The 13,183-nt window shown below is 42.1% G+C and overlaps 1 protein-coding gene across 1 annotated transcript in view; it reads right to left on the bottom strand.

The window, feature by feature from the left end:
* Positions 1 to 10,006, bottom strand: part of GINS1 (GINS complex subunit 1) — a 17,715-nt gene extending 7,709 nt beyond the window's left edge. Inside the window, exons 1-4 of the mRNA XM_034650608.1 lie at positions 9,743 to 10,006; positions 4,331 to 4,395; positions 997 to 1,095; positions 404 to 494 (exon numbers count right to left, since the gene is read on the bottom strand). Of these exons, the coding sequence (XP_034506499.1) occupies positions 404 to 494; positions 997 to 1,095; positions 4,331 to 4,395; positions 9,743 to 9,817 (330 nt within the window). The 5' untranslated portion in view covers positions 9,818 to 10,006. The remainder of the gene's footprint in view (positions 1 to 403; positions 495 to 996; positions 1,096 to 4,330; positions 4,396 to 9,742) is intronic.
* Between the last annotated feature and the right edge of the window lie 3,177 nt (positions 10,007 to 13,183).

Genomic DNA, 13,183 nt, shown 5'->3' with positions numbered 1-13,183 from the left:
ACAAATGAAGAGTTTTGTTACAGATATTCATGTTGACTAGGAAAGTACACAGACACACACACACACACACAGACACAGNACAGACACACACACACACACACAGACACAGACACACACACACTCTATGGAAAATCCCTAAATAATAATGCCAATTTTTTAATCCTACTGAAGGATCACTAATAAGTAATGTAATGGGACTCTTTATTTTGTTAATCAGAGAGGTTTCCACACAGCAATTAAAATTACTCCTACCATTCTCATCATAGTATATACTAAATAAATACAGCCCCCAAACTGCTGAAAAACAGACATTAAAGACAGAAATACCATAAATACTATTATAGAACAATGCCAGAAGCAGCATTTTCCAGATTTAGAAACGTGAACAACAGTACTAGCTTACTTCTTCAGCAGACATGTGAAATCGTAAGGCATTGGGCAGGACGCTACCATACTCCCACCTGAGTGCTCTGATCCGAAGCAATCGGTCATACCTAGGACAGAAAGAAGGTATGAGACCACATAACTATAAGAAGGCACTTCGGGCATGACAGGGAAACACAAGTATGGCCTGGATGGGTGCAGTGAAGGGTTCTTTGTTTCTCTAGGTTTGAGAATGGTGCCGTGGTCATGGGAGAAAAGGCCCAAAAGGTCCTCATTTCTTAGAATATTCAGTGGTAAAAGCCCATCAGGTTCTAGAATAGTTTAACACAGGCGAATAAAACAAGATGAAGCAAATATGGGAAAATATTGAAAACTATTAAACCTCTATGATGGCTTCGTGGGAGTTCATAATATTATTCTCCCTAGTTTTATGAATATTGCAATTTTTCACGATAAAAAAATTTAATGGAAAAAAGAGAAGTATTTAGAATGCTTATACAGGAAAAACAAATCTAAGAATTTCTGTTATCCATTTGAAATGGTTAATTAGGAAACCACATGGAAAGCCCTCCATTGTTCCCTGCCACCTCAAGCAAAAACTGAGAAGCTTACAGGTACGCTACAGCACAGCGTCGATTTCGTAACAAAGAACAGTGTCGAAACTTGATGGTTGGTATCAAGTCACTTCGTCCACCTGACTTCACTTCATTTCTGGTAAGAACATTTAAAGAAGAAAAGAACAAATATACACATTTCAGCATACAGAAAATTTTCAAAGCCAACTAACAACTGACTTCCATGTTTGTTTTTATCTATTTATAACTAGCAGTTAATCTAACCAAACAGTACCTGCCTCCACATCAGAGATTTTACTGGTATGTTAAAATATGAAAAAGCCAAAAGCCAAAAGTAAACTAATCTACCTAAGAGCATGCTATCAGCATTTCATTTAACCATGTGGTATTTTGCATTTTTGCACACTGATTAATCTCCATTATTTTCAAAAGACACACATTGTGTTTACTCACTTTTTTGAATTCTTTTATCGTAACAGATAAACCTAACATCATGGCTCACAAGATTATGGTCCTATGTCATGTTTTTATTTAAAATGGTACTACTCTCTTGATGGTTTTTCCAAATTCTTGCAATAAAGTGAGTTAAAGTGGAGTCAAGTGGTGCCTGGGTGGCACAGTCATTGAGCATCTGCCTTCGGCTCAGGGCGTGATCCCGGCGTTCTGTTCCGGGATCGAGTCCCACATCGGGCTCCTCCGCTGGGAGCCTGCTTCTTCCTCTCCCACTCCCCTGCTGTGTTCCCTCTCTCGCTGGCTGTCTCTCTGTCACATAAAAATATAATCTTTAAGAAAAAATGGAGTCAAAATGGTGCTTCACTTATCCCACAAATACTTATTGATTTTCAACTATGTACATGTCCTATAGTGCAGTGTTCACACAGAGAGGGAAAAATTTTGGTTTTGCCCTACAAAATGTACATCTCCTTAGATATTAGACAAGTATCACACTTAAAAACCAGATGTATAATTAATTAATTGGCACAGAGGTTCAGTATTACACAATAAAGGATTATGAAGATGGATGGTGGTGATAGCTGTGTAACATTATGTGCACATTTAATACTACTGAACTGTATACTTAAAATGGTTGAGATGGCAAATTTTATGTTATTTGTATTTTCCCATAATAAAAATGATGGGAAAATACAAATCAAAGACAGATGTGCAGAATGAGTGAGAATCTACTTTGGAGTTTTAAAAGGAACTGGATGGATGTGAAAAGGATTCCTTCCTGCAGTGCCTGCTCCAAGCCCTGAAAACAGCGGTAAAAATCTATGTCCCCGTCCTATCGTGTCTTCTGGATCTGCTCTGCACACTTCTGTTATTCTGTGAAAGCCAGATTCGTTCTCCACATTGTTTACAATGTGCTCTGGATTATAAAGAAACAGTACAAATAAAATATGCCCAAGCAAACACCAGAGTATTTCATTGAGTACATAAGGACTTCCTAAAAAAATTTACTTTTACATGAGTAATTAGAGGAATAGACTTCTTCTGACAGAAAATTTTAACAGAAACTGGTAATAGTGACTTCCCCCCACCAAGAAAGAAACTAGGAGGGTAGGGCACAGAATTTTGGATCACAAATTAGCAAATGGTACAAATATAGCAAATAACAGGAAAATCATTCTCTTCCTGGACTAAGGCCTGGTAGGCCACCTCCTAAATAAATATGTCTTTAACCTGTTCACTTTCTACTTAGTCCAGGTCACCTCTGCTGTCACCTGGATGGCCAGCATGCCTCCCTCTCCTCTTGATCTCCTTGTCTACTGTCCACGCAGCAACTAGGGTGATCTTTTAAAACACAACCCATGCCACCATCAGCCTCACATGCTTGAAATTCTCACCCGGTGTCACCCTTTGCCTGCTTGCTAAGCTCCGGCCATACTGCCCTTCTTTAACTATCACTGTCCTAAGCACCCCACCCTCCCTCGAAGCTCAGGGCCTTTGCATATGCTGCCCCCTCCACCTAGGACGCTCTCTGCCTCACTGAAACAGGCTTCTCCTTTAGATCTCAGCTGAAATGTTTCTTCCTTGGAGAGAACTTCCCTGATTCCTCAATCCAAGTCTATCTTTAATTAATTATTCTCTCTCGCAGAACTCTGTTGTTTTCCTTCATGGCATGTATTCCAATTTGGTGTATCTGTATTTATTATCTGTCTTCTGCATTAGATTGTGAGGGCTATGGGGGCAGACATCTTTACTGTGTTGTTTACAGCTGAAATACCAGAGCCACTTATTAGCACATAATCATTTAGTACATATTTGTTACATGAATTAATGAATGAACAAACTGCTTGGGAACTTGAGTTCAGGACTTTCTATCTGCCTTACGCATACTGTAAACCTGCTATGGTTCCGTTCCTCACTCCATCGGTGAAGATTTTGCTGTATCTCTCCTTAAACATCGCAGTTGGAAAATGCTCCCATTATTCATGTGCTCCACAGATCTTACCAGCATGTTACTGATTTCTATGCCCAAGTAACTGATAAAAACACTGTACCTAACAAAGCCAAAAATGAAACATCAGGTCACAGATGGACGTCTCTCTAGGTTGAGAGCTGAGTATCTCACTTCTGATCCTGGAGTTGATACTCCTCTGTGTCTTACTCTTCACCAAATCAAGAGAACCTATGAAGTTTGGCAAACAGCCATTCTCCACTGTGCCACCACCAAGCTCAACTCTCAATGTTCTCTAAACCTAGAGCCCTCGTACACACCGGATTGTGGCCTTCTGTAGCACGGATTCTCGGTGAGCTCCACTCAAGCTGCTGGAAATCACTGCTGCTCCTGTTAAGTTTACACATCTACTGTTATCCCTTTAATGCACTAAGGTAGCTATTAGTGAAAATGAGCAGGGGAAACGATAGGTTTCACTTTGTTAGGATTTTTATTTGCTCCTGTCTCATCTCTTTTAGATTCACTCTAATATCTTGCAAGTCGTATCATTCAAATAAATATTTATTGAGCACCTGCTACGTACCATGCACTACTTGAATCCCCATGGATTTAGGGTGATCAACACAAATCCCCTCAGTCCTGTATAGCTACAGTACGATTAGGCTCACAGAGAATTAAAAAAAAAAAAATCATATCTAAAAACTGATGGAACGTTATCTGATTTCAGTATCATATTTCTTAAGTTGCTTTAAAATATCAATCTCATTAGGGGTGCCTGGGTGGCTCAGTTGGCTGGGTGTCTGCTTTTGGTTCAGGTCATGATCTTGAGGTCCTGGGATTGAGCCCCATGTCAGATTCCCTGCTCCGCGGGGAGCCTACTTCTCCCTCTCCCTTTGCTCTTTCCCCCTGCTCGTGCTCTCTCTCAAATAAATAAAAAATCTTAAAAAAAATCAATCTCATCAAAACTTACACATCAGACTGGTTTTGTTCATATAAAGCTTTCATCTCCTCCAAAACTTGCCTGAGTCCATCCTCCTAGAACAGACAAAATGATATGGATACACATCCATTAATTCCACCAAGCCTGTAGCAATGTTTGATCTACTCTATGTTTATCTTTGATTTATATATCTTATCAAAAAGCAGTACCTATGGGAATGCCTATAACAAGTGTTGGTGAGGATGAGGAGAAAGTGGAACCCTCATACATTGTAAGTAGGAATATAAAATGGTGCAGCCCTATGAAAGACAGTCTGATGGTTCCTCAAAAAGTTTAACATAGAATTACCATATTATCCAGCAATTCCACTCTTAGGTATATACTCAAAAGACTTGAAAACATATGTTCATTCAAAAACTGTATATAAATGTTCAGAGCAGCATTATTTATGGCAGCCCCAAGGTAAAAACACCCAAACATCCATCAACTGATGAACTAATAAACCAAATATGGCATATCCATTCAATGGAATATTATTTGGGCATAAAAAGGAATGTAGTACTGCATGCATCAACATGGATGAACTTTGGAAACATTATTCTAAGTGAAATAAGCCAGATACAAAAGGATAAATATCGTGTGATTCCACTTACCTGAAATATCTAAAATAGGCAAATTCATGAAGACAGAAAGTAGATTAGATGTTACCAGGGGCTGGGGGAAGAGGGAAATGGGGAGCTATTGCTTAATGGTTACAGAGTTTCTGTTTCAGTAGATGAAAAAGTTTTGGACAGAGGAGTGATGGCTGCACAATGATGTGAATGTAATTGAGGGCACTGAAGTGTACACTTAAAATTGGCTAAAATGGCAGCTTTTATGTTATATTTTACCACAATAAAAAAACAGAGGAAAAAAGCAATAAAAAGGAACGAATTACTGACAACGTATGCAATCAACATACTGATTAAGGATATTCTCAAATACACTGTACTAAGCAAAAGAAGTCAGATACAAAGGAGTACATACTGTATGATCCCTACTGGCCCTTTACAGAAAAAGTATGCAACTGCTGGCACACTGAATCCAGACACCTCCCCCGCAAAAAAAGACAAACATAATCTGTAGTCAAGGAGAGTACATCAGTGATTGCCTACGGCTACAGATAGTAAGTAGCTACAAAAGGGGAAAAGGGAGCCCTTGGGGTGACAGAATTCTAGACTGTGGCACTAGTTATAAGGATGTATAAATTCGTAAAAAACTAAAAAAAGTCAGCTAAATTTGTATTTTGTTGTATATAAATTATATCTCAATAAAATTAACCACAAAAAAAACACCACTCCTTTAGAAGCAATAAGGCATCACAAAAGTATGTAAATAACTTTAACAAAAACAGATCTTAAAAAATTACTACAAGGGTAGTAGTACTGCCTTCTGCTCAGGTCATGATCCCAGGGTCCTTGGATCAAGTGCCGCATCAGGCTTCTTGCTCAGCGGGGTGTTTGTTTCTCCCTCTCCTTCTGCCCCTCCCCCTGCTTGTGTGTATGCTCTCTCTCTCTCAAATAAATAAATAAAATCTTAAAAAAAAATCACTACAAAAAATGAACACTTTTTGTTTGCAACAACAGAAGGACCAAAGGCGTTTCTCTACTATCCACCTTGGGGCAAATTTTTAAAAATTTTTCCTTTCGAAGGATAAAAATATTAAAATTCTGAAATTCATAAATATTACAGAGTAGGTCTGTCAGCAATCCAAAGATAAGTAACCCAACTATTTTTAGGGCCAAAATACATGTAGCAAAAACATTTTGGCACTATTGGTATAACTACAAAATCAAGAACTTAACCCTCTTCAAACATAAGAAAATACGTAATTCCTAATGAAAAACGTAAGCATGACTTCTATCTTCCCTTTCATCAAGTAGTTAAACAGAGATCATGGAAAAGTCTGATTTATTAGAATTCAGTTAAATACTCCTTTTATCAGCAAATACTATTTTAAGGAATAGCTGAAACTCCTGTATGATTCACAGATCTGCAGGTATACAAAAGACATGTGTGAAATAATTTTATAAAAATACACACATGTGGGGCACCTGGGTGGCTCAGTCGGTGAAGCGTCTGCCTTCAGCTCAGGTCAATCCCGGAGTCCCAGGATTGAGTCCCACACTGGGCTCCCTGCTCAGTGGGGAGTCTGCTTCTCCCTCACCCTCTGCCCCTCCTCCCTACTTGTTTTCTTTCTCAAATGAATAAAATCCTAAAAATAAAAAAAACACACATATGCTGGGGCCCCTGGGTGGCTCAGTTGGTTAAGTGTCTGCCTTTGGCTCAGGTCATGATATTAGGGTCCTGGGATCAAGCCCCATGTTGCGCTCCCAATTCAGTGGTAGTCTGTTTCTCTCTCTCCCTCTCCCTCTGCCCCTACCCTCTGCTCGTGTTCTCTATCAAATGAATAAAATCTTTTAAAAAAATAAAAAAATGAAAATACACACATGCTTTCAGATTTAGATTTATCTGTAGTAAAAATTGCACTGTTTTGTGTTCCCACCTCAGGCTGGGAGCCCAAGATAATTTTTCTAAAACCTCACTTAAACTATTAGCAGTTCTACATATAGAAAGTGGACAATTATTTCAATTTGCTGAATACAGCACCTAACCTTGAGATCATGGAATGAACAAGGCAGAGTCCCTGCTCTAGACCCAGTGACTATCATCTTCCTGGGAACAATGATTCTTGAAAGGTCCTGTGGATCATGGGCCTTTCAGCCCTCACATCAATCAGATAGATTGGCCTGTCTCTGCTTGGCTGTGTCAAAGACTGGCCAACCTCCTCAGGCCGAGTCTTCAAGGCCGCTGAGTCACCTGAGCAGATGGGTTTGTTAGTGGAAGGTGCATGTGCAGCAAAAAGCTGTAAAAGGTGCTCTGCCAAACTAAAACCTAGAAAAAGGAGTGATACTATAACTTTTAAGTTTGCCTCTGAACCCCCCAAAAGTGGTAAATTAAAATTTGAGTGAAACAGAGAGCTGCATGGACTGAAGGTCTGAAGAGCCCGCCGTAAGGCTGGGGTGGCCAGCTCCTGTTGGACAAGTCTGTGTCTTTTTGGGCTTGTCTCCTCATATGTTACATAACCTCCAAAGTGCCTGGTTGTCTGCGTGCAGTGTGGAGTCATATTTTAGAGCCTGCATGCCTTGGCATTCTGGCATTTCTGCTGCACTTCCCACCACTGTCTCCTAACTTTTTAAATGAAGTAACTGTCCTGAAAGAATAACACAGGAAATCTAGGAAATCTGTGTTCAAGGTGAGGCTTTGCTCCGATATGCTGTAAGTTCAGACAAGTCCCTGAACTTGATCTATAATTTCTTTCGGCTCAGTCTCATTTGCAAAATGACCTAACTGTTCAACCAGGCACTCTCTAATGTTCAAAACAAAACTCGCCTTTCCCCAAACACTCTTCCTCCTGATCTCTGATGCTGTATCTGAGAGAGAATCCCCTCAAGATCCTCTGATTCCTCCTTCATTCATTACCCATCCCATCTCCACCCCTGTTCTAACAGTTACAAGTCCTGTTTGCCTCATCTCTGAAACCCAGACACTGATTTCTGGGCCCAGCAACCAGACACAGTTTGGACCATACACAGCTCTCACAGTAGGTCTGTCAAAGAGCAATCATAAGCACCCCGCCACTGTTCTTTCTTATCTCCAATCTATTCCATGTAGTGCTGCCATCACCACCCTCAAACGTAAAAAACTGCCCTGTCACTTCCCTAAAATCCTTTACCAGCTTCCAAATGCCTTATACATTAATACGCAACTCTCCTAGGCCTAGAACCCACCTTTGTAGCCTCTGCACACACGTCAGTCCCCCCTTCCTATGTGACCATGAGTCTCTGCACGGCTGTATCCTTCAGCTGCAATGCCTATCTTCCTTCTCAGAGTGGGGACCTCATCCTTCCAGGAGTGGCCCTAATGCCCCCTCCTCTACCCCAGCTCCTACCAGCATTTCTCCTTATGCTCCTGTGTATACCTCTCTAGTGTCCTCGCACTGCATTCTAATACTCACTTTTTGTGCCCCTCTACCAGCAGAACATGCCCTGGTATCCACGCAATGGCTGCCGTATGTTAGGGAAAGTAGTCAAGTATAGAATTTAAAGTGCAAGTTTGAAACCAGACTGCCATGGTTTAAATCCTAGTTTCACTTCCTACTGGCTGTGGCCAAGATACTTAATCTCCCCAAGTCTCTGTATACATGGCTGGAAGAAATGGTTTAAATCTCAAAGTGTTCTTTAACAACGGATAACATAGGCCACGCGCTTAGCACCCTTTTGAGGTAGTAAGAGAAAAATAAGAATAATGGTAATAAGTAGTAGTGAGTAAGGGACAGGCAGGGCTAGGTAGGGAGAGAGAGGTAGGGGGCTACGGGATCAAGCTCATACAAATCTCAAAAATTCAGAGATATAAGGAAACCAGAGCTAAGGGAACAAACCAGACCATCCTGTCCCAGGTGTCAGAGCTGGAGTCTTATTATGACAGCTACCTATGACCAACAAAGAATTACAGGACGCTGAAAAGGAAGCAAGCCACTGAAGATGTTATCACTAGTCTTTACTCAAGGGTGCTATCAATAGAGAAGTAAAAAAGATTTAAGTTCCCTGGTTAGCTTTCTATAAAAGACCAACCCTAAAAGCCCTCAAGGGTAAACCTGTCAGGACCCCTCCCCCTCCCGAGAGCTTCTTCTGTTTCATCACTTACTGAACCTCTATAGGTTTACTCTCCTTTGTCTGAGAGATTCAGTCTTCGACTAGGTGAGACAAGAACCTCGACTAGGTGAGACAAGAACCTCGCTGGTCTCCCACTTCAATAGCAGCGGCAGTGGTAGAAAGAAAATTAATAGCAAAGACTGACGTCGCTGCTACTTGTATGTCAGGCATTGTCCAGAGAAGCTGACATATATATATATATATATATATATATACCATTCCTAGGGCCCTCGCTACAGGAAGAGTTGAGTACTATTATTATACTCTTTCCCGTTTTTGCAGAAGAAACGGACAGCACAGAAAGTCTGAGTAACTGCCCCAAGGTCACACAACCGAGTCGGATTCCCAGTCTGGCTCTACAGGCCTAGCTTCTGCCTGAGTGTTCAACAAATGCTAGATGGGTAACAGGCAACCAAGAAATGCTTGGTCAAACAAAAGAACCAGCAATAACGCTATACTGGAAAACACTGAAAGAAATATACTCAGGAAATCACCAAATCGATGGGTGATATAAACATGAATGCTCTTTTTCCTGCTAGGTTTTGTTTTTCCGTGTTCCAAAATTTATGTTCCCGACTTTGGAGCTGACACCTGAGAAAGCCCACGCTCCGAGGAGACCCCCGCCCCCCGCGCTTCCAGGCCCCGCCCCTTCAGCAAGACCAGCCCTGATTCCCCCGTTCCCCCTCACACTGAAGGCTGGCAGCTCCCCTTCTGGCGCGCGATGCAGCTCGCGAACCAGCTCCATGGCCTTTTCGCAGAACATATCCTACGCGCCGCGAGCCCTCGCCAACGGCTGGCTCTCACGCCAAACGGTCGCCGGGGTCACGCACACCGCTCTGGGGGTCCTATGGTTTCCAGTCCCGCAGCTGCGGACGCTCGCCTCCGCCTCGGCTTCGCTCTTTGGCGCCAAACATGCCCAACCAATAGAAACGCTCTCCTGGGCCTCGCGACCTACGGTGGCAGCCAAGGGACACCTGCCTCCGCTGCGCAGCCGCACTGTAAGAGGGGTGAAAGCCCCGGAAGGGTGCGCGGCGCTTCCTTCCCTAGGGAAACCCCTGTAGCTGCGGGAGAGTCAGCGGGCCTAGGTTCCAGACTTTAGGCTGAGCAGAGGCTCTTTTTTGAAACGCAGCTCGCAATATATGCTTATCTTGCAACTTTTTTTCCATTTGATTCATTCATTTTCGTTTAGGTTCAACAGGGTTCTACTTTGAGGTTGAGAAGGAATGCTCAGAAACTTGGTGTGCATTAATGTTATGACGCAACATTTGTTTTAGTTTTGCAGTGTGGGTTTTTGATTGCTAGAAAAGGGAAACCAACCTTTATTGGGTATCTCCTGTGTGGTAGGGATTGTGACATACATTTCATTTAATTCTCATGATTAACCCTAATGTGGCTTTTAAGACTCTTGGTACTGTTTAGAAAGCAAGCTAAATAACTTCTCCTCCCGCCTCCCCCCTCCCCCTGCCCNCTGCCCTCCCCTCCCCCTCTTCCTCTCCCTCTCCTCCTCCTCTCCCCCTCTCCCCGCTCCTTCTTTTTTTTTAAAGTAGGCTCCATGTCCAAAATGGGACTTGAACTCAGGACCCTGAGATCAAGAGTTGCAGGTTCTAACCACTAAGCCAGTCAGGCACCCCAAGCACTGAATAGATAACTTATCCAAGGTTACTCAGCTTCTAAAGTGGCAGACTTTGCATGTAAGCTTTCAACCCCACAGAAGCACCTTTGATTTAGAAGAGTCATTTAAAACATTTGGAAAAGAGCTCTAATGGTGAAGTCTACAAAGGGGGAAAAAATACCCAGATTAACACGAATTCACACAGCCATAATTTACCTATATGATTATGGAAATTTTCATAACCATACACAATCAAAGGTGGAAATTACTGCTATAGAAACAATTTGTTTTACTTGGTTACCTTTTAAAAAACAACATTTCTTTTTTTTCTTTTTTCCAAGCCTGGGATCCTCCTGTGATGTTGTCTTTTTTTTTTTTTTTTTAAAGATTTTTATTTATTTATGTGACAGCCAGCCAGCGAGAAAGGGAACATAGCAGGGGAGTGGGAGAGGAAGAAGCAGGCTCCCAGCAGAGGAGCCCAATGTGGGACTCGATCCCGGAATGCCGGGATCATGCCCTGAGCTGAAGACAGACGCTTAACGACTGCGCTACCCAGGCACCCCTAAAAAGCAACATTTCTAAAAAGAAAATTTGACTGGATTCATTCGAGCTAACCCCAGAAACTATGTTCCTTTTTTGCAAATAAATATACAACAGATGTGTAATCTGAATTGAGTGACATTTCCTTTTCAGCTCTACAGTCAGGGATAATTTATCTAAGTTTTATTAAATACACAGATCTATAGTGGACTGTGCTACAGAATTGTATTCCAAAAATCACCAGTATCCACAACCTTCGTCATACACCTTTTTAATTTCAGAATCTCGGCCTGAGATTCATTTCCTTACCTGTACAATGGGGCCAACAGTACACACTTCTAAGGGGTTGTGGTGATTCATTACTCTTTAAGCAAATATTTATGAAGTGCTTACTATATACTGCACATTGTTCTAGACACTGAAAATAAAGTAGTGAACAAAATACTTCTTCTCAAGTCTATGTTCCAGTGTGGGATACAGATATACTGATGATAAATATATTAATGAAAAGTGCTAAGGAGAGTAAGCCAAGGCAGGTAAATAGAGTGATGATGAGAGGAACTGAGGGTTTTGTTAGTGTTCAGAGAAGGCACAGACCTGCAGTGTGGAGCGAGTAAGCCATGAGGAAATGGGGCCATAGGTTGGGCAGAGAGTTACGGGCAGCAGGAATGTAAGTTCAAAGGCCCCAAGGAGGGGAATGGGTGGCTCACACACATGCCACCCACACCTCTCCTTGGGGTCCCTGCATCAGCAAGGAGGCAGTGACACTGGAGCAGAGTAAGGGAGGGAGACCCTGGTGGCTGAGATCAGAGTGAGGGCTGGAGGCCATGTCAGATAGGACCCTTGTAGGCCCTCTTAGAAGTTTTCTGTTTTATTTTCAGTGAGATGGGAAACCATACAGGTATTTTGAGCAAACAAGTGACAGGATTGGAGCTACATCTTTAAAAAGAACTTTCTGACAGCTGAGTTAAGTAGACAAAAGTTGGCAATGGTGGAGGCAGGAGACCACTTAGCTATTAAAATAATCCAAGTGAGAGAAGATGGCAGCTTGGGCCAGGGTGTGGATGGAGGAGGTGGTGAAAAGTGGTTGTATCCTGGATAGATTTTGAAAGGAGTGCTAATACAGACATAAGAAGGGAGGATTCAAGGATGATCCCAGGGTTTCGACCTAAGGAAATCTAAGTATAAGGTTGCCATTCCTGAGGTGAGGAAGGTTACACATGGAGTTGGGGGAGGGAAAAGAGTTGGGAGCTCAGGTTTGAACATAGGAACTTCAGGTGCCTATAGGATATCAGAGTGGATGAGTAGACCATTAGAGAGAGGAGCCTGGAGTTCAAGGAAAGGGTGTGGACTAGAGATACAAATATGGCTGTCACCAGTGTGGCATAGTATTTAAAGACCGTACAGAAAGTCAATGTGGACTATCAGGGAGCAAGAGTTTCCTGTCCCCTTCTAGGTCTGTCAGGCTGTACTAAGAATCAAATTGATATGAGACAGATTAACAGGAGAAAATCAAATTTAGTTTCCTACATACAGGGAATCCACACTGACATGGAAATTCCAAAGATCGGCAAAATAATGTGTGTGTGTGTGTGTGTGTGTGTGTATCCATCCTGAATGAAGGAGAATCAGGTGGGGGTCTGGGACTTTGAAGGGAAAGGATGCAAGTCACAGGGCAATAAGAGCAAATGTTTGGTAATTAGATGCTTGCCTTGCCATACAGATGGGTCACTTTGATAAAATTTATTTCTGGTAATAACCATTATTAAATTGGGGAAAGACCCCAATTTAGATTCTTCTATTAGTCAAGGAAGGGGTAAAAACTTTCTTCCATAGGGAGGAAGTCCATAGGGTATTGATTGCCTTTAGCTCAAAATAATCTTCAAGCCAAAGTGGCCCACCTTGGAGCAGCCTGGCCCTTGGCCCCTACAGGACCCAGAATTGAGGACGGTAGGGGTAAGGCCGAATGCCAGCCAG

This window comes from Ailuropoda melanoleuca, unplaced genomic scaffold, assembly GCF_002007445.2.
Source record: "Ailuropoda melanoleuca isolate Jingjing unplaced genomic scaffold, ASM200744v2 unplaced-scaffold2835, whole genome shotgun sequence".
NCBI classification, from domain to species: Eukaryota; Metazoa; Chordata; class Mammalia; order Carnivora; family Ursidae; genus Ailuropoda; species Ailuropoda melanoleuca.
The sequence above is the reverse complement of the archived record's forward strand: the minus strand, read 5'-3'. Positions and strand labels throughout refer to the sequence as shown.